Source organism: Magnusiomyces paraingens (genome assembly GCF_902498895.1).
Source record: "Magnusiomyces paraingens strain CBS 517.90 genome assembly, contig: contig1, whole genome shotgun sequence".
Taxonomy (NCBI): Eukaryota; Fungi; Ascomycota; class Dipodascomycetes; order Dipodascales; family Dipodascaceae; genus Magnusiomyces; species Magnusiomyces paraingens.
The window spans coordinates 4,824,065-4,843,351 of record NW_022474067.1 but is presented as its reverse complement, the minus strand read 5'-3'; the positions used below and the strand labels follow the sequence as shown (position 1 = coordinate 4,843,351).

The 19,287-nt window shown below is 36.7% G+C and overlaps 7 protein-coding genes across 7 annotated transcripts; 2 read left to right on the top strand and 5 right to left on the bottom strand.

Annotated features, from left to right (window-relative positions):
• Positions 1-326: 326 nt before the first annotated feature.
• On the bottom strand, positions 327-2,912 carry SAPINGB_P001472 (uncharacterized protein; the record flags this gene model as incomplete). Its single annotated transcript, XM_031996194.1, has 1 exon — positions 327-2,912. The coding sequence occupies one exon, from the start codon at positions 2,910-2,912 to the stop codon at positions 327-329; it is 2,586 nt and encodes an 861-aa protein (XP_031852085.1).
• A 695-nt stretch (positions 2,913-3,607) lies between these two features.
• SAPINGB_P001471 (uncharacterized protein) lies at positions 3,608-6,223 on the bottom strand (the record flags this gene model as incomplete). The annotated part of the gene is made up of 1 exon (XM_031996193.1): positions 3,608-6,223. One exon carries the CDS (start codon positions 6,221-6,223, stop codon positions 3,608-3,610), a length of 2,616 nt encoding a protein of 871 aa, XP_031852084.1.
• A 480-nt stretch (positions 6,224-6,703) lies between these two features.
• SAPINGB_P001470 (uncharacterized protein) lies at positions 6,704-8,617 on the bottom strand (the record flags this gene model as incomplete). Its single annotated transcript, XM_031996192.1, has 1 exon — positions 6,704-8,617. One exon carries the CDS (start codon positions 8,615-8,617, stop codon positions 6,704-6,706), a length of 1,914 nt encoding a protein of 637 aa, XP_031852083.1.
• Positions 8,618-9,171: 554 nt separating this feature from the next.
• On the bottom strand, positions 9,172-12,297 carry SAPINGB_P001469 (uncharacterized protein; the record flags this gene model as incomplete). The annotated part of the gene is made up of 1 exon (XM_031996191.1): positions 9,172-12,297. The coding sequence occupies one exon, from the start codon at positions 12,295-12,297 to the stop codon at positions 9,172-9,174; it is 3,126 nt and encodes a 1,041-aa protein (XP_031852082.1).
• Positions 12,298-12,939: 642 nt separating this feature from the next.
• Positions 12,940-13,835, top strand: SAPINGB_P001468 (uncharacterized protein; the record flags this gene model as incomplete). The annotated part of the gene is made up of 2 exons (XM_031996190.1): positions 12,940-13,009; positions 13,147-13,835. The coding sequence occupies 2 exons, from the start codon at positions 12,940-12,942 to the stop codon at positions 13,833-13,835; spliced, it is 759 nt and encodes a 252-aa protein (XP_031852081.1).
• A 145-nt stretch (positions 13,836-13,980) lies between these two features.
• Positions 13,981-15,719, bottom strand: SAPINGB_P001467 (uncharacterized protein; the record flags this gene model as incomplete). The annotated part of the gene is made up of 5 exons (XM_031996189.1): positions 13,981-15,198; positions 15,257-15,293; positions 15,367-15,446; positions 15,551-15,582; positions 15,644-15,719. The coding sequence occupies 5 exons, from the start codon at positions 15,717-15,719 to the stop codon at positions 13,981-13,983; spliced, it is 1,443 nt and encodes a 480-aa protein (XP_031852080.1).
• A 2,227-nt stretch (positions 15,720-17,946) lies between these two features.
• Positions 17,947-18,487, top strand: SAPINGB_P001466 (uncharacterized protein; the record flags this gene model as incomplete). Its single annotated transcript, XM_031996188.1, has 2 exons — positions 17,947-17,983; positions 18,036-18,487. 2 exons carry the CDS (start codon positions 17,947-17,949, stop codon positions 18,485-18,487), a joined length of 489 nt encoding a protein of 162 aa, XP_031852079.1.
• Between the last annotated feature and the right edge of the window lie 800 nt (positions 18,488-19,287).

Genomic DNA, 19,287 nt, shown 5'->3' with positions numbered 1-19,287 from the left:
ACTTCACCTGCTTATTGTTATGGGCATATAGAATATATTATTTATGAGTCAGATCTATAACTATAGTTATGTGCTTTTATATATGATCTGGCGGCTCATCAGGACTACATTTTACAGGGAAATCAACGGAGTGCGTTTTAGGGCTGCTCGACCGCTATAAGATCCAAGTCTCGGGCAGTAGTATACCACTCCAACATTGTTCATACAATAAGTATGGATTCAAATAGTACACAAATTACAAACAAAAACGACAAAAACTAAACATTACTATACAATTATTACTTAAAAAAATGTGATCTGCTTTTAAAAATAGAGAGAAACGAGGTTTAATATCTTCTAAACACATCCGTAGCTCTGTAAAGAGCATCACGACTAATAACGGCCCAACGAATGAAATTCTCTGGATTGCTATCCTGGAAAGATTCTAAGAGGCCAGGGAAAACTGCACCACCGTAACCCAGATAGCGATTAGGAGCAAAGAAAATATGTTTAAACCAAGTTCTACCATCAAGACCATCCTGGTGCAAAAACAGGCGTTCCAGGTAGGCAATCTTCCAATTATGGAGCTGGATTTTGATAAGCAGAGAGAACTTCTTGTAGTATCGCCACCAAGGATAGTCGGTGTCGTATTCATTTTGCAGCCACTTAGTGTATGCATCGACTTTAATGGCCTTCTCATCAAAAGTGGTTAGTGCATGACGAAGAAGGTTAAGAGCTTCCTTAGGCGTCTTGGGTGTTTTATTTCTGTGGTTGTGATGACGGTCATTATCATTATCATTGCGGTTGTTATTGTGATTATTGTTATTGTTATTATCACGGTTATCATGATTGTTGCGGTTATTATTATTATTATTATTATTATTATTATTATTATTATTATTATTATTATTATTATTATTATTATTATTATTATTATTATTATTATTATTATTATTATTATCACGTCTATCGTGATCACGGTTGTCCTGGTTTTGTTCATGTCTATTTCTGTTATCGCGATCTCCATAGTTGGAAATCATAAAAGGTTTATTTTCTAAGGCTGTCAAGTTAAACAATTCGCCGTACTTGGTGACCAATCCTTCTAAACCGTTTGTGAGAACAGTGCTATAATCCTTAAAATGGAGGTCGACAACAGCTTGCTGTGAGAGTGTGATAGCAAGCAACCCAATTGTCTTGGTCGCAGCTGAGTGGAATGCCCAGGAGTCATTGACAAAATTATCCATCCAGTGGAAACTATCATAGTTGGAGTGATAATGGTAGATAGGATCATCTTTTCCAGGACCAAAGCCAAAATCAATCGAAGGAATACCCAAATGGTCAATGAAAACAGTATAATCACTACCAGTTCCGAGTGTGTCAATACGGGCACCAGAAGTTTCTTCCCAGACCTTATAAAGTGATTTATCGTCACTTTGAGGGTGAGGTACACGAGCTGTAACAGCACGCAAAAGCTGATTGAGTGATGGAGATGCAGCAGCCTCGAATCTAGTTCCTGAGACAGCAACATCCACATTGATATAAGCTAAAGCCTTTCTGCCGAGGAAATTAGCCTTGTCTTCGCCCCATTCAGTAGAACCGAGAAGTGCGTACTCTTCACCATCCCAACTTGCAAGAATAATGGTACGAGAGGGTCTCCAGCCCAGTTTCTTTAGCTTTCCAAGAGCCTTTGCAAAAGCAACAAGAACAGCAGTACCACTGTTAGGGTCTCCAGCACCACCAGCAATCCATGCGTCACGGTGATTTCCAACAACAATTACTTCATCAGGGAAAATGCCCTCAAAAGTACCAATGACGTTATGAATAGGTGTTGTAGTGTAATTTTGAAGGTTGTAAAGGTTTAGTTCAAGCTCGGAAGGACCAATATTGTAATCGACATCTTTAAGAATGCCGTCCCAATCATTACCAAGTTCAGTGGCGTTAGGACCAAGACCATTAAGTGCTTTCAGCAAAGGCAATGCATCCTTGTAAGAGATGGGCAAAGAAGGAATACTTGGAATGGCATGGTGAGGATCTTGTCTAACTGCATCACTAGTACTGGGATACCCTGGTGTGGTAGGATCACCAGGAGCATAAGATAAGAACATAACAGAGCCACGCTGAACACTAGATGGGTTTCTTGCGGGTCCCTCAGGGTAAGCTTCAAATCCATTGGTAAAGTCAATTCCGGCATCGCCAGTAGGATCAGAGTAAATAACAACACCAACAGCACCAAGCTCTTGAGCAAATTTAACCTTAAGACCACGGAAAAGATGATTGTAACGAACAAGAACAATCTTGCCAGCAACATCAACACCAATTGCCTTTAAAGCATCAAAATCTTCCTTTCGACCATAATTAGCGTAAACAAACTTAGCAGTCACATTTCCATTAGCACTGTAACCATGGAAAGTGGGAATACGGTCCTTGAGACCTGTTGTGGGGTCCTCCTTGAGGACATCTTCTTCAAGAGAAGCGCGATATACAACAGATCCGTCAGTGTCAAGAAGAGTTAAGGAATGATCGAGAGGATAGTTGAGATAAGTATAGTATGGAGTAACTTCAGTGTCAAGTCCATACTCTTCAAATTTAGACTTTGTATAGTTGACCAAGTCAAGACCCTTGCCTGCAAGATGAGGGCCGCGTGTGTATTCCTTTGCCAGTGACCGCAACTCATCATCAGTTACAGCTTCAAAAAGGTTTCTTTCGACATCAGCGTCAGTCATATAAACATGATGCAAGCGGAACCAATCACGGTGTAGTGACGTGCGCGGGAAGAAAACGAGATTAAAGACAAAGAGGAAAAGAGCACCAACGACGATATAGCTGAGAAATCTAGTGCAAGGTGTTCCGGCGCGTTTCTTTCTTGTTTTTATAGAAACATGAGGGCCGGGTCCGTGAGTCGGCAGCAAAGGTTGTGTTTCCGATGCTGTCATTGTTATCTAGAAATGGTAGTGGTGGCGGTGATGGTGATGGTAGAGACTGTAAAAGTTGATAATATGGTAAGAAAAGAAAGTTTTGTGTAAAAAGAACTAAATTCAAAAAATGAGAAAATGCCCGCTTTTTAAGAGAGCAGCCACCAGCCAGCCATATACACGCACATCACCGAACTTGCACTTGCCGCTCTTACATTCACCATCTTGCGTGAGAACGCGTGAACCCAAAATGGATCTGTGTGCAAATTACAGTCCCGATGGACTCCCGCGGACTTCTCCGAAGTTCGCAGCCAGGCATCATAGAATATTGTAAAAAAAAAAAATTACAGCACGTTACACCGCGGAGAAAGAAACAGCTAATCCGAATGACTGATCTTGCCTTGGAATGATTTGGTGATGATCAAGGACCGTTCGCTCAAGATTCTTCAAAGCTTCTGCTATGCTTCTGCTAAGTGAAAAAAAAAAAAAAAAAAAACTTCCAAAAGTTTCCGCGGAAATTCCTCGGCTCCGACGGTCTTTCCGGTGAAACTTATGTGACAGCGTCCCTCAGAAATTATTTACAGTCATGTCAAAGTTATTCTTAAATTAACAAAAGACTTTAATTAATTTTATCATTTAAGTTCAGTTTAAAATGCTATCATAAATTCATAAATAAAAAAGAAGAAATTTTATATAATTTATTACAAGAACTGTTCCTATGTTCGTTCTTCGGCAACAGTGGTGGTAACACCATGCTGGTCGCACCATTCGCGCACAAATTTATGTTCAAGCTTCATTCCCAACTTCTCCTCCAAAAATCCGCATATTTCGTCTAAATTCAACGGCTCATACGTTAAAATTTTTGTCCAGATATCCTTTGCAAAATCTTCTGTCAAAAATGCTGTAGATATACGGCGTGAAATCTCAATATCCAATGCTTTGTCTGAGTTAGAATTGAACGTAATTTTATCTTCAGTAAAAGAAGCTGGAGTAGGAGATTTTCCATAACAGTCTTTGAGAAGTTCAATCATCCGAGAACGATTTCGTACAGGTTTAAACCCGTACCGTTTAATAAGCTCCCGCAACTCTTTTGTGGGAATTTTTTCTAATGTGCTAATATGGGTATCGCCCTCAGACTCTATATTCTCTTGTATAGCTGAAACATTAGAAGAATCATCGGAGATCAAAGCTGCATTAGAAAATTTCTCTCCAAAATTAGAAATAGAAATATTGGTCGATATATTGCTGTAAGGAATTGAAACTTCAATTGGAGTTTCATGATATGTATTAGTATCGATACTAGTCAATGTGGTATTAGACTCTTTATTATCGATATTTGAAACTGTAGTTTTATTTAACGGGTTATTTTCAAAATTCTCAGGTGTTGTCTCGGTACTAGTGGTAATTGCGTCACTAGTATTATAACATTCTCGAAGAATTTCTAAAATCCGTGAACGTCCTTTGACAGGCTTGAATCCGTATATATATAGCAGCTCCTTCAAATCGCCAGTTGATAAGTTCTCTAAGTCTTTTTTATGTTTTGGTAGTTGCTTAATAGTCTGAACCATATCTTCACTAAAAGATTTTGACTGAAATCCATGATCTATATCTAAGTGAACATTTTCCTTTCGGCTCATAGTTTGTGCCAATACACTTCCAGGAATAGGAGAATATACATTACAGCTGTCCAGCAGCTTAATCATCTCCATTCGTGAACGGCAAGGCTTGAACCCCCAGTCGTCGACTTGTTTGCGTAGTTCTATAGTCGTCATCTTTGTGAAGTCTCGTTTTTTCTTTTGATATAATTGATTGTTATTAGATGGTTGCTTTTGTGTTAGCAAATTGACGCTCTTTTGTTGTAAAATATTTGTGGATTGTTTTGCCTCTTCAACTTCTTCTGGTACATGCTGGGTTTCACAACCATCAGCTAGTTGAGCCTTTATTAAATCATTAACTTGTTTTTCAGAAAATAATGAATCAATTTTAAAAGCCATGGGAGATTCGGGTATTTCGATGATTTCAATGCTTTCGTCGTCGTCTCTGTCGATTAAAGTAGCATTGTTTTCTATTTGTTTAGTTGGTACAGAAATTCGAGTAGTTGGAGCACAATCTATAATTTCAACATCAGAAGTGTAATCGATAATCTCGACCATATCGCCATCACTTTGCATGTTTTGAATTTCTGTTTTAGTTCGTTTGGGCCAAACAAGTGGTTCTGGCTCATAGACAGATGATGAGATTGGTTCTATTTCATCATCTGAATTGCTGAGATTATAAGAGAGCGGTTGAAAATACTCAGGTTCAGAATCTTCAATCTCAGTTTCTTCTTCCATTTTTCTTTGTTCTTCCAACCGATGCTTAGATTCTCTTGCTTCTTCTTCCTCTTTAGCCAAGGTTTTTAACTGTGACTCGAAATATTCCTTGTCTGCTCCATGCAAAATCTCGACATCTTGAATAGTAAAGCTGCTTGGTGGTAAGTGATCGTACTCGCACATTGTAACATTAGGTCTTTCAAAATAGCAATACTTTCGCTTATTAGAGTTTTCGGCAATATATAGCGTGCGTCGAAATTGAGAATAAAGCTTGGTTTTGTTTCCATCTTCCTCTTTGACGTCTTGATTGAACAAAATACCTGGATAAATTTCGGGTAATGTTTTGTTTATTTGCCGTTCGCAATAAGATCGAGAAATTTTTATAAATGGAAATCGCAACCTGGCGAGTTTTATTCGTTTCACAGCCTCTTCTGGGCTTAAAATATTTTTAAATAGAAGTTTGCTGCTTTCTTTGAAAAGTTTGCTATCATAAAAATAAAGAAACGGTGAGTTTTTTCGAATTTTGTCAAGTTCTTCCACAGGATCAATAAAATCGAGCGTTAACTTGTTTCCTGTGGACTTTCCAGAAGAATCACTATTCGGCCCAAGGTTAAGTCGAGTTTGAACTTTTTTTTCGGTTAATTTCTCAGATAATATATTTGCCCTTCTCCCTTTAATTTTTTTTCCAAACAATAATTTTTGCATCGAATCTTCTGGATCTTGGTTTCTTCGCTTATTAAAAGAATTTGAACCAGTCTGCTTATCCCCTAGTTGTTCCTTACTATCAAAATCCGGTGAAATATTCCTTTCAAGTGGTGATGGATATTTATCACTGAAAGATTTATCAAAAGCTGATTTTTCACTGGTTCCATCGTAGATAAACTGTTGAAACCTATTGTTATTTGTGTCAGATTGTTCATCTTCATTGTCCGAAGCTATCGATGATTGTGTTGCTGTTTGAACCAGAGGTGCTGTCGAAGTATTTAACGTAGTTTCGCCTCTCAAAATCTCAATATCCATGATTTGTTATATTATTAAAAATTTTATCAAATACATCGAAAAAATAATGAACTGAAGGTTTTCGATAGTGATGGTTTATATATACATATATATATAAAGGTTTATAAATGTTTGAAATGTAAAGCAGGGATAGGAGCTTAGGTGGTAAACAAAAAAAATGTAGAAGAAAACCTAACCGGTATAATGTAATTGATCACAACTTTTAAAAAATCAAATTATCTTTAAATAAATAAATTTAGAATAAAACTGAAAACAAACATCTTTTATTTAAAAAAATAAATTTATAAAAATATTTTACAGTTACTTTATAAAAAAATTAAAAAAAATTAGCAAGTTACTTTTTTAATTGAAATAGACCTAAATAAAAGGATTTTACGGCCCACTAAAACGTATGTAGTCACGTGTAGCTTTAATTTCTAAAATTAATTTAACTATAACTCAAATTTTATGATTTAATCATAATTATGTTTAAATTATAATTTAAAACCAACCGTTAAACATGTCATCGTCAGCCCAGTCATAATCCCCGGATTTCCTAGTATTAACCAACTCAACAAGGTCCAAAGGGACATATTTTTTAGTGGTTTTTAAATCAATGAAAATTTCATAAGCATTTAAATAATCTCTTTCCCCAAAAGCATTTTTAATGCTATAGAAAGAGTAAAAAGCATTTGACATTGGCCCAACTTCTGACTGCATAATATACTTAACCTTGGAAGCGTGAGAAAGTTGATCTGCACTTCTTGGGAAAGGCAGTTGACTAACATAGTGCGCAGTCCGCATATAGTTATTCAAATCGCCAAACATTTGACGCTTGATATAAATCTGCTTTAAACTTGAGTGAGTTTGAGTAATTTTTTTGAAGTGTTTTAGCGTCAAAAAGTGAGGAATAGAACAATCAACAATAATTTCCAAATACTCCAATGTTTTGATTTTTTGAAAAACAAAAAGAAACTGTTCAAGGGTAGTAATGTTAAGTGCCCTAAAAATAGAATCCACTTTTTCATTGGTAATTACCGGAGAAACTTTTGTATAAACCATCCAAGCAACTGTAAAAATTATATACCTTTCTTCATCTGAAATATCTTCTTCACCACTTGTAGATAGATTGTTTATTATGCTCAGTCCATTAAATGCAATCGAAATTGCATCATAAATAAATTGCTTTAATCGAAGTTTTTCAAGTGATTGATCCCTGCTTTGGGGTTTAAACCTCGTAAATGCCTTTAAAGCGGCATAATAAAGTAATGTCTTTGTAGAGTTTTCCATGGACGTTTCAGCGCATCTTATTTCTAGTGAAAGCTTTTTCAAATTTTTGAAATTCAATAGTTGCATGCAAATAAGTTGTTTTGTTTTATATTGACTAATATCAATTTTGATTTCGAGTTTAGTGATTTTAGTAATGTGGTCATCAGGAGGGTAAGAAGGTAAATCACCTAAACCAGGAGCCATGAATGGGGCAAATTCAAGTTTATTGATATTAGGAAGCAAAATAAATAAAAGAATAGCCATTTGTTCACAATAAAAAGTTGTGACTTTTGTAAAGCTTACTCTCGTTCCTGGCGGTTCCATAGGAAATCCACCATGAATGGGGAATCCTAGTGATAAATGAAAGACGAGTTTTATATCTTCCACGGAATTTGGAGTGTCTTCAAAAATCTCATCAAATGGTTGTAATCGAGGTGGGACGTAATAACCATTTAAAATGCAGTTGATTAAAATTTTTTTAAGGGAAGTGAATTTGGTTAATGCATTTTTGAGATATAGAAAATTTTGATTTGCTTGAAGTTCAATCATGGTAATGTTATTAAAAATTTCAACCTTGTTGTCATTAAAGTCATAATAAGTGTTCCAAGGCTTAAAAAACTTAAAAAGAGTTTTAGTTTCAGCTTCGTTAATGGAACACGAAACAATGCCATCAGGTTCAGGAAAAACATTACAAGTAACTATGGACTGTTTAATGTTTAAGAATGAACGTCTTTCTGAAAAACAGGTTGTGAAAATAATCCTTAATTTTGGGTAATTTTGAGGAGTAACAAATTGATTTTTCTGATTTGATACTATCTGTTGAATCAAATGTGTGCTAATTTCGATTGTTTCGACATACTCATTTGCAAACCAAGAATATTTAAAAGGTTCTACAATCACTTCCCAAGGAATGGTTTTTTTTAATCGATCTTTTGAGTATTGTGCTTTAATTAATGATTTATCAACAATATCGCATTCTTTCCAAATGTAAGGGTTTGTGATTGTTCTCAGTCTCGTTGATGTTTGAGAAAGCGAAGTAAGATCAGGAAGAAGAAGGCATTCCAGAACATCATATAGAGCATCAAAAGGCAAATCTGAAAGTGTGGCCTTAAAATCACCTAAACTTTGAGTTCTTTCTAAAATCATTATTCGAAAGGTATATTAAAGAATATGGGAGAAAAAAAAATCGTAGAAAAAAAAAAGGTGGTATAGTAACTTTTATCGTAAATAGTAGTGAATCATAAGAAAAAAGAAATAAGAAAACAAAGTTTTTTTAAGTCTCAAACATACGTAGCTGATTAAACAAGAAAGTCAAGCAGTGCAAGTTAACAAGATGAGAAGGAAATATTTTTTATCCCTGATTACAAAACGGTCCATTTTTTAAATCTATTATTACCATTTCTAGAAACTTTGGGGGATTTTTTTTTTTCTTTCTATTTGATAGTTCAATATTTTTTAACCATCCATACTAGTTTTAAAAGATATAATTGCAAAACTTGAAATTAAAACACTGTTTCAACTCTTAAGATGATTGGTAAAATTATGTACTCATAACTTTATATGTTTAAAATAAATTACCTAAATGTAATATTAACAAGATAAAAAAAAATTAATATGTTTATCTCTAAAAATCAAATTACCTTAATAATACAACTACAAAAAAATTAAAAAAAAATTATACCCAAAGCAGGACGTTTTAACTAGTGCTGATATGTTTTTGAAAAAGTTTGCGGAATTAGATTCAAATCAAACAGCGACGGAAGTGCCTGGTGAGAGGTATGATTTGGTGCCAGTGCTGGGGTGGCGGGACCACCTGGTGGTATGTATTGTGTTGGTTGCTGGGCCGTTGATGCGTGTTTAGCTTGGTTCAAAGAAGGATATTCGTGCTCGTTTGTATAAGCACCGCTCGCCTGTAGCGGTAAATTCAAGGTAGACGATGACAACGACAAATTTTGGGTAAGAGGAGGAGGCCCATATCCCAAAGGCGAACTGGTTTGGCTAGTGGATTTGCTGGTAGCATCGTTAGGAGACCGCCAGCGGCCCATCGGTGACGCAGAGAGTGGTGGAGTATGGGAAGGTACTGAAGAAAGTGGGGAGTTGTTGGTCGTATTGGGATCCAGTATTAACTGTTTCTGTGTCACAGATACAACATTTGAGTTTGCATTTGGTAGTGCATTGTTAAGAGCTACTGGAAGCGAAGGTAACTGCAGAATCCCCCCATTATTGGAACGCATTTCAGATTCGGATGGCAAAGAATTTTGGAGAGCACTTGGTATTGGTAAAATATCCTGTCGGGAAAATTCTGTATGTAGGGGCTGGGTACGGACATCTGTTGAAGGCTCAGAAATATTTGCATCGTCCCTTAAAAGCAAGTTATGAAGTGTACTTGTTTTGAAACGTTTAGCATTGTTATTATCTTGTGGCTCATCAAGCTTATGTTTTTCCGGCTCAGGTGATAAGGGATTAATGATGCGAAAAATAGAGCTGGTAGGATGGTTAGGTGTTGATGATGTGGGCACGGATGAAGGCTCGGGTGACTTCCTATAATCATTTAAAATTGATTGTAGATATGTGTCTCCAGGAGGAGAAGCGTCGGGACTTTCATCTGAACTTTCTTTTCTGGTAGAAGTCGATGAAGATTTTGTTATTGGGCAGCTGGTTTCTAAAGCAGATAAAAGAGCTGGCCCATAGGGAAGACTGTTTGAATCGGTTGTAGTGCCGATGCTACTAATTTCCGACGTGTTCCAGATTCTATTAATGACAAGATTAGAATCAAGAGGCCAAAGGCCAGACTGCTTAAGTGCCTTTGACAATGTCGAATTTGACATGGCTTGTTTTCGAGCATCATGAAAGCATAAAAATAGATTGTCGCCAATAATGAGCTGCTTGCCATCATCAGATTCCTGACCGCCAGTTGTTGTTGTTTTCATCATTGACTCTACTTTAGAGCAAAAGTTCTTCTTGACCTTGCCAAAGATGCCGGCAGTAAAGGGGAACAATTCGTGGAATTTGTTGACAGGGATTCCTAAAAAGTCAATTCCGTTGTTTTTGCAATAATTGTTAAAGTTTGGATCGAGATCGGCCCAGTCCGAGTCAGATATGAGTACACGAGGGTACTCAGGATTTGCATGTTTTTTAGAAGTAACATCAAACCATTGAGTAAGCCACTTGTAGAGAAGCTCCTTTTCAACTCGAATATGTTGAATGTCATTGTTATTGTGGTCTTGTTGTTGTCTGCGCTCCTCATAAGGTAAGAATAAGGAAGATGAGTAATTAAAAGACCACTGTGCGGCTAAGTCATCGGGGATTTTTAAGTCCGAGTCGCCATTAAGTACAATGAAGGGATTTAAAATATCGCAATTGAAAGAAAAGCACTCTAGAGAGGCGAAAGGTTCGGATTGCGGAGCAGATGGGAGGAGGTATAATGGTGCTAAGTCAGCTGGGGTGACTTGGCGTTGATTATCAACAATCAAGTTGGAAACAAAAAAGGAAGATGCACCTGCAATAAAGATGTTTTCTGGCGGGATGTGGCGGAGAGTTATTTTTTCGCAAACAAGTTGAAACCAGTCACGGAAAGAATCCTTTGTAAAGTTTTTGACATCGTCAACATTGAGAATGGTACCGTTGGCGTCAATAAGCGCTGGGTGACGACCAAGAAATCCCCTTACCCAGCCAAGGCAAACTTGGTGTTTTTTCTCGAGGAGGGGGTCGACAGCCTTGCGGTAAACTTTTGGACCAGTCCCATCGGCAAAAGACTCGGGGTCTGAGTCACCTGTAAGAAACATATTATCATCACTGGAGGGTCGGTATTGCTGAAGCAAGTTAGCCATGTTGCGTATACGTGAAGCAGTGACCTCTTCACCGGAATGACAAAGAGCTTTAACCCATTGAACAAGAGTGTCCTCTTCTTCTAATGAAAGTTTTTGGCCCTTTTGAACACGGTTTGCTGAGCGGTTACTTGTTGAGCCCTGAAGACGACCTCGGAGAGTTGAGCGGGGGATGCCAAATTTTGCAGAAAGTGCGCGAATACCTTGTTTAGTGCCCTCCAGCTCTGAAGAATGATAATAATCCAATGCTTCTTGAATTAATGCATCACGCTCGCGCTGCTTAAAGTCTCGAGTTTGGCGGTCAATGATGTTTTTAGAGCGGGACTTGAGAATGCTTATACGTCGTTCCTCACCAGACTTGTTATTGTTCGCCAGGTGTGCACGTTTTATACGATCACGAAGCGTAGACCGGGGAACATTGTACTTGTTTGAAAGGTTTCTGATACTATTTGTACCGTTCTTAAACTCTTCAAGTGCACTAGTGATACGTTGTTCCTTGTCCTCAGTGGTATCATCTACTTGTGGGTCATCAGAAGGTTTCGGGTGAGCCGAATATGCGATTTCAGAATCTCTTGTGTTGGAAGTAGGGGGGGCACTATTTGTATAGGAGATTTGTGGTAGGGGGAGCGTGGAATTCTGTCTTGTTGCTACTGTTGGTGCCGTTGTAGTATTGTGCGGAAGTGTGCTACCCGATGGTGTCGGAATATCCGATATAGCGGATGATGGTATTGCCGGGTACTTTGGGTAATTCTGAGCAAGTTGCGGTGGCGGAAGATAATGTGAGTGAGAATTAGAAGAGGTTGATGAAGAATTCTGAGTGCCAGTATTGAAATTGGGTAGTGGTGGCAATTGTTGAGTGGTTGTGGTAGTACCATTAGAGTTGTTGTTTGAGTATTTGTTAAGATGCGATGGGAGCGGCAGCTGGAAAATAGCAGAGGAAGGGTGTGGAAGAGCAGTCGAAGACTGGTCTGATGAGTTTGATAGACATGGATCACTCATATTTGCATTGAGATGAAAATATAATTACTTAAAAAAGTCAACTTCTTTTGGCTGTTTTTTTTATTTATTTATTTATTAATACCTCTCGAGAATATTTTGTCAAATTTGAGGCCGGGTGGTTTGATGTGACTGACGGATTAATGGTGCTTTTTTTTTTTTTTTTTTTTTTTTTTGTTAAATTAGTAATTTGGAGGGGTATCCAATTTAAAGGGCTGGCTAGGATTATATAAATATTTGAATTTCTCAAAATGAATATAAAAAAAATTCAAAAAAAAAAAAAAAAAAATTCAGTTAAATATGGATTTCAAACACAAATACAGCTTGTATATTATCAGTTTTTATAATATCCTAATGTATATAACCTTTGTTTTTTTTTTTTTTTTTCTATATCAAAAAGTCATGTATTAAAGGAAAAGAAGGAAGAGAAAGAAAAATCTTCGGGTCAACGCCATGTGTGTATAATGTGCGGCTGTGTGGCCTTTTGGTAAGCGCCGCAGTATATTATCGTTACCCTGAAGCAAAATAATTGTATCTGAGGCAGGGTAATTTTAAAAAAAAAAAATTCAATAGAGATATTGGAACACACACCAGCCATTTCTGCTTACCCATTTATCGCCAACAAACAAACAAAGACAAGCAAATATGGACCCACTAGAGGAGCAGGCTCAGGAAATTGAGGTCTTAGAATCGATTTATCCAGATGAGCTGGAAAGTATGTAAAAATATTTCACAAATATTTATATTAAAAAACAGTCAAATTCTAACCAGTTGGCTCTGTTCTTTTATTATTTCTTCCCCACCTTTTTTATTTATTTATTTATTAATTTGTTTATTTATTTTGATACCCAGAAATTAGCAATACTGAATTCATTATTCATCTAAAACTGGAAACAACGCCAGTCCAATATGTGGATCTGCGAGTTGAGTACCCGCCAGAATACCCAGAGATCACGCCAATTCTGGAAGTAGAGGTTGGAGAGAAATGGACTGGCGGAGGCCAAGCCGACGAAGATGATGAAGAGGAAGAAGATTATGACGATGAAGAAGATGAAGAAGAAGACGAGTCTGCAGCACATTTCGAGTACCCACCAGCACTGCTAGAACTGACAAATAACGACATGATCGATCTCAAACTTAAAGCTGAGACTGTGGCTGAGGAAAACATGGGCATGCCCTCAGTATTCACAGTAGTCAGTCAGTTAAAGGAAGATGCAGAGGAGGTTGTCCAAGCAAAGATGCACAAGGTTGATGAGGATCGTGACAAGGAACGATTAGAGCAAGAGGCCGAAGAGCGCAAAAAGTTTGAGGGTACAGAGGTCACCAAAGAGTCATTTGCCAAATGGCGCGCAAGCTTTAGAAAGGAAATGAATATTGATGCACTTCTCAATAAATACATTGTACTGGACAAGAATGGCCAGCCAAAACTTACTGGTCGCCAAATGTTTGAGAGAGGTCTCATAGATGGCAATGAGGAAGATGATGGTGAAATGGAAGGTGGTGAGGACCTGGCAGAAAACATTAAAAAATTATCTGTATAAAATAAAAGTAACTTTGAAAGATAATGATAAAAAAAAATAAAAATAAAAAAAACTAGAATTTCAAAGGGGTAGAAGGGATTGTAGAAGGATTTTTTATATAAAAAAAAACTAGGTTTATCACACAAGAAAAAATATTAGGTATTTTTTACAGAGAAAGAAGATCAATGCTTCCGCCATTGTTATTGAGGTTGTTGTTGTTGTTTCCGTTAGAGGGAGCACCACCCCACATCTTGCTTTCAGCATTCTTTTGGGCCAGAGCTGCAAGTGGAGCAGAAGTATTTTCCGGTGTTGTCTTTGACTTGGAAGATGTCCATAGCGAGCTAAAGGCATCATCAGCTTTTGCCTTACCCTTTGCAGCAGTAGCAGAAGATGTGGAAGTTGTAGGTGAAGTGGTGGGAGCATTAGAAGCGCTAGTCAATGGGCCAAACGCATCGTAATTGGCCGAAGAACCATTGTGGTTGTTGCTGCTAAAAGCAGAGGGTGTGTATGTCGAAGATGACTGTGGCTGGAAAGATGAAAAGTTCAGAGAAGAATTAGTGTTGGAAGTTGTTGTGGTTGTGTTTGCGTTGGAAAAAAGACCAGCCAAGGGGTCAGAAGGTTGTTGTGGAAGAGGCTTAGAAGCTGCAGGTGTGGATGTAGGTGCAGTAGCCGACTGAAAATCAGCAAAGTCGTCATCATCTTCAACAGCAGAAGCCGGAGCAGCAGTAGCAGAAGATGCCGAATGAGAGGTGGCTGTGGGCTCATCATCAAAAGAAAAGAGATCTCTAGCAGGCTCCTTGGCAGGGGGTGCTGCCTGTTGCTGAGATGGCCGGGAAGCCCGTGAAGAAGCAGCAGTGGTGGTAGTTGCAGTAGTCTCGACTTCATACTCCTCAAAATCATCCGAGCCATAGCTGGGCTCCGTGGTCCGGCTGCCGCGTGTGTATCCAGGACCTTCATACTCATTTCCGCCGAAACCGCCACCATCACCATAAACACCACCAGCGTATCCACCATATTCCGAATCGTTACTGCCAAAGCCACCATATCTGCTGCCTGTGTTTCCAAACCCGCCGGAGCTGCCGCTAGCAGAAGAACTAATGCCACCGAATTTGGCGCGGTTGGACTTGGCTTGCTTGCGCTCAGCGCGAATCTTGTTAACATCACTCAGAAGAGCCATGAGCTCCTTGGCACGGTTGCGGACGTTAATACCTTGGTCCTTGCCGTTGGAATCAATGTAGTGGAAGTGCTTAAGCATGTCAATGACAGCAATGTGGGAACGGGCATAATCCACTACGCGTTCGGATCCATTCTTAACAAGAAACTCCAGTAGCTGAAGAGCCTTGTAAATTTGTCTCCATTCTTCAGCGCTTTTTTCAGTAAATCTCTAAATTCAGACGCGTATTAGCCTTTGCATTAAAAACAAATTCAAATGACAAACATACCTTGTAGATCATAGGCATAATTTCATGGAATTGAGAGCTGGTATCAAAACATTAGTAACGGTGTTTAAGGGGTACTCAAGGTTAAATGAAACATTTGTGCTGCTACATACTAGGATTGAGTGCCTTCGGCAATCTCCTGCATCAAAGTGCTGGAAGCACCCCAAGGCTCGTTGTTGGTAGCCTCACGGACCTATCGAAAAGAAAGAATAATGATTAATATGGAGTTCTAATGATTTGTCGTATTTTTCGCAAGTGAAAAAAAAAAAAAAAAAATTTCGTTCTTTTTTTACCAACCTTGGCTTCCATTTCAGTATAATTGAAAACAGCTAAAAGAGAAATTCTGGTTAGCTATTTACATTCAGCTTCAAATAATACTTTAAAACACACCATTCTGAGCTTTTCGGACGTAAGCCTTGACGTCGTAAAGAGAGATGTTGGACAATTTGTCTTTGATAGAATCCATTTTTTTTTTTTTCGTCTTGTTGTTATTGTTGTTTTTTGCTGAGCTGTATTCTTTGCTTGGCGTATATTACAAATAGATAACCCCAGTCGGAACGGAAACAGTAGCTAAAATATTTCAAAAAAAAATTCCAAAAAAAAAGGTGTCAGCAAAGACAGAGAAGAAGGCTGCTGAAGAATGGTATATTTTTTATTCCTACTTGGAGAGAAGAGAGAAAGGAAGAGAAAAGAGGGAAAAGGAATGAAGAAAATATTGGCGGCTTCTTGGAAGTTTTGGTGGTGGGAGTTGGCTGTTAATTTTGGACGGGCGGAGGGTGAGAGATTTCCCTTGACGTGGAATTTTTGAAAGTGCCTTAATGCGGCACATCCGAATCCTATGATTATGTAAATGATGACACATTTTATGAGCGCTTTTTTTGTTACTATTATATTTTTTTTATTTTAAAGCAGGTCCATTCAACGATGTAAATTTTTGCTAATAGCAATTAATGAATAAATAAATAAATAAATAAATAAATAAATAAATAAATAAATAAAAATGAAATGGTAAGCCAGTATTTAGTGATTGGGAAAAAAAAAGTCCAAATATATATATTGTATATAAATTTTGTTAGGGTTTTGTATATATTTTATCCCCGGTTAAAGGCTAACTTTTCATGTTTGCACAAAGAGGTCAGGGCACATGTCATCGCTAGTTTCAACATTAAAAGACCAAGAACCGTTACACTTCAAACAAGTTTTTTGAAGGTCTTACATTCGACACCATTGTGGTCTTTTTTTTTTCTCTTGTTTTCTCTTCGAGATACCTTTGAAAGTATATACATATTCAACATAGTTTATATATAAAGGTCTTTATGGTATTTGGGGAGAAGTTTATTTGTAAAATTAACCAAATAATAGACACTGAAATAGACTAATTGACCTAGAGAGGGTCGTACTTTGCCATGTTCCAAAGTTACTAAAGGAATTAAAGAGTACGGCTGGCCTTTTTTTTTTCTGATTTCCAAACCAAGTTTACAGCAACAAAAGCAACCATCGTCATTCATACATTTTTTTTTTATTTTTACAGTTTACAGTACTTAACAATTGCACTGCGTATTTTCTATTCTTCAAGTTAAATTTTATTTAAAAATAGAAAAAAAAAATTACAGTTGAGAGTAATTTTTTTAATTTCTTTTTTGTGTCTTGGTAGTTCAAATTTAGATTCTAGATTGAGAAGAAATAATAATAACAATGGAGAAAGTCATGCACCACGAGATTCTTTTTCACAATTTTTCTTTTAAAAAAACTCAATTGAGTAAGAATAACCAGTATATTAGTAAATTAATACATAAAGAGGTAAATCAATTATCTTTCTAATTATTTTTGTTGTTTTTTTATATTTTTTATATTTTTTTTATAAATTTTTTTGAGAAAAGAAAATCGTCAAAAGAAAAGCAAGATTTAATGTTATGCCTTCCTTACTTACTTGTAAGTATAAAAATGAAAAATAAAGAAAAAGAAAAAGCTCCGCATAAGCCTACTTTAACAAAAAGGGTCTAGAAGGTGCAACCACATCTATTCATCACCATGGAAAATGTTTGGCCAAGTCCTTGTTCTTTTATTTTTCAATTTTAAGTCTATCCAATTAAAATAAGAAAAAGGTGCGCACACCTTGGAAACTTTATTCCATTATTCCATTATTCCATTAATCCATTAATCATAATTATGAATTGGAAATCTCCCCCCTCTTTTGTCCTTCTCCTTTGACATTATGATTCTTTTTTGTTCTCTCTCTTTTAAAAAGTCTTGAAATACGCACGTTTCAATCTCTTTTTTTAATTATTATCATATTTTTATCTTAAAAAAAAAGAGGACCTTGTATAAACAAATACTAAGCTGTTTTTTTTTTACAAATGTATAAAACCTCTGGCCCACATAAAGTTCACTTCATCATGTAGAAACAATAACGGCTGTGCGTACCTTCTTTGTATATATTTTTAAACGTCACAACCCTCCCACAAAGTTTCCGGGGAAGAAAAAAAGGAAAATCAATAGAAAAGATATCTTCGAAAAAAATAAAAAAACTATAAATAGAGCTGAATATCTCATAGTTTTTTTTTTTTTTTACTTTTTTATTTTTTATTTATATTTATGAAATTATTGCTTAAATATATATATCTTTTCAATTAATTTTTTTACTTCTTTATTTTATTCAACGTTTTTTTCAAAGTCTCTTTAAATAATTCACAATGAGCAACAAAGTTTATTTCGATGTCGCTGCCGACGGTAAGTTTTTTTAAAGGGTTTTTTTCTCATATAATCTAATTGAATTACACAGGCAAAAACTTGGGTCGCATTGTCTTTCAGCTTTACGATGATGTCCCAAAAACTGCTGAAAACTTTCGTGCTCTTGCCACCGGTGAAAAAGGTTTTGGCTACCAAGGTTCAACCTTTCATCGAGTAATTCCAGACTTTATGCTTCAAGGCGGTGACTTTACTAATCACAATGGCACTGGTGGCAAGTCAATTTATGGCGAAAAGTTTCCTGATGAGAACTTTAACCACAAGCACGACAAGCCTGGTCTCCTTTCCATGGCCAATGCTGGCCCCAATACCAATGGCTCTCAGTTTTTTATTACGACTGTCAAGACCAATTGGTTGGACGGAAAGCATGTTGTTTTTGGAGAGGTGATTGAAGGTTTCAATGTTGTCAAGGATATTGAAGCTCTAGGCTCCTCTAGTGGCAAAACTAAATCCAAGATTGAAATTACCAAGTCTGGTACTCTTTAAGTATTTTCAATTAAAAAATGTAAATAAATTTTGAAATGTTGAAAAAAAAAAGAAGAAAATTGCTAAGTTTAGTTGACTGAAAAAACAGTGAATTTTCTATTTTTACATTAATGTAGAAAACTTGGGATAATATGCCGTAATTTCAATTTTAAGAAACGAAATGTTGTGTTAATCAAATTGCGCCATGTTGTTGTCTTTCGCGTTTTTTATGAGAACTATTTAGACAATATATGACTTGTAAACAGTAAATTTCTTTGTCCCTTCTACATTGGGTACTCTTGAATGGAATAGTGTAAAACATTGATCAAAGAATTATACTTCAAAAAAAAAAGAATAAATCTTTAACAACATAAGAACCAGACGGGACTCGAACCCGCAATCTCTGCCTCCGGAGGGCAGCGCCTTACCTTTAGGCCACTGGTTCGATTTACTTAGAAAAAATTTAAATAATATTATAAATATGTATTGGGCAGGAATGCCTCTTTTTCCAAACGTTTTTTTGAAAACAAGCAATGGAAGAATGGAAAGAAATGTATTGGAATAGTAATAAGGATATGTGGTATCACAATATTACATTGGAGTCGAAATGTACTGATAATCTTTCCAAAATGGTCACGGGAGTGATCATGAAGAAAGATAGTCGAAGGCTCTTGAGTAATATTACTCAGTTTCGCACAAGCTATGGCAACTTTGGCGCATGGTTTAAAAAGTTTGGAATTGAAAAGGATAGTTACAACTGAAAATGTGTAGAGCTGGAAACGCTTCATCACATTTTTTGTTGAGTGTCCTTTGCTTGAAGA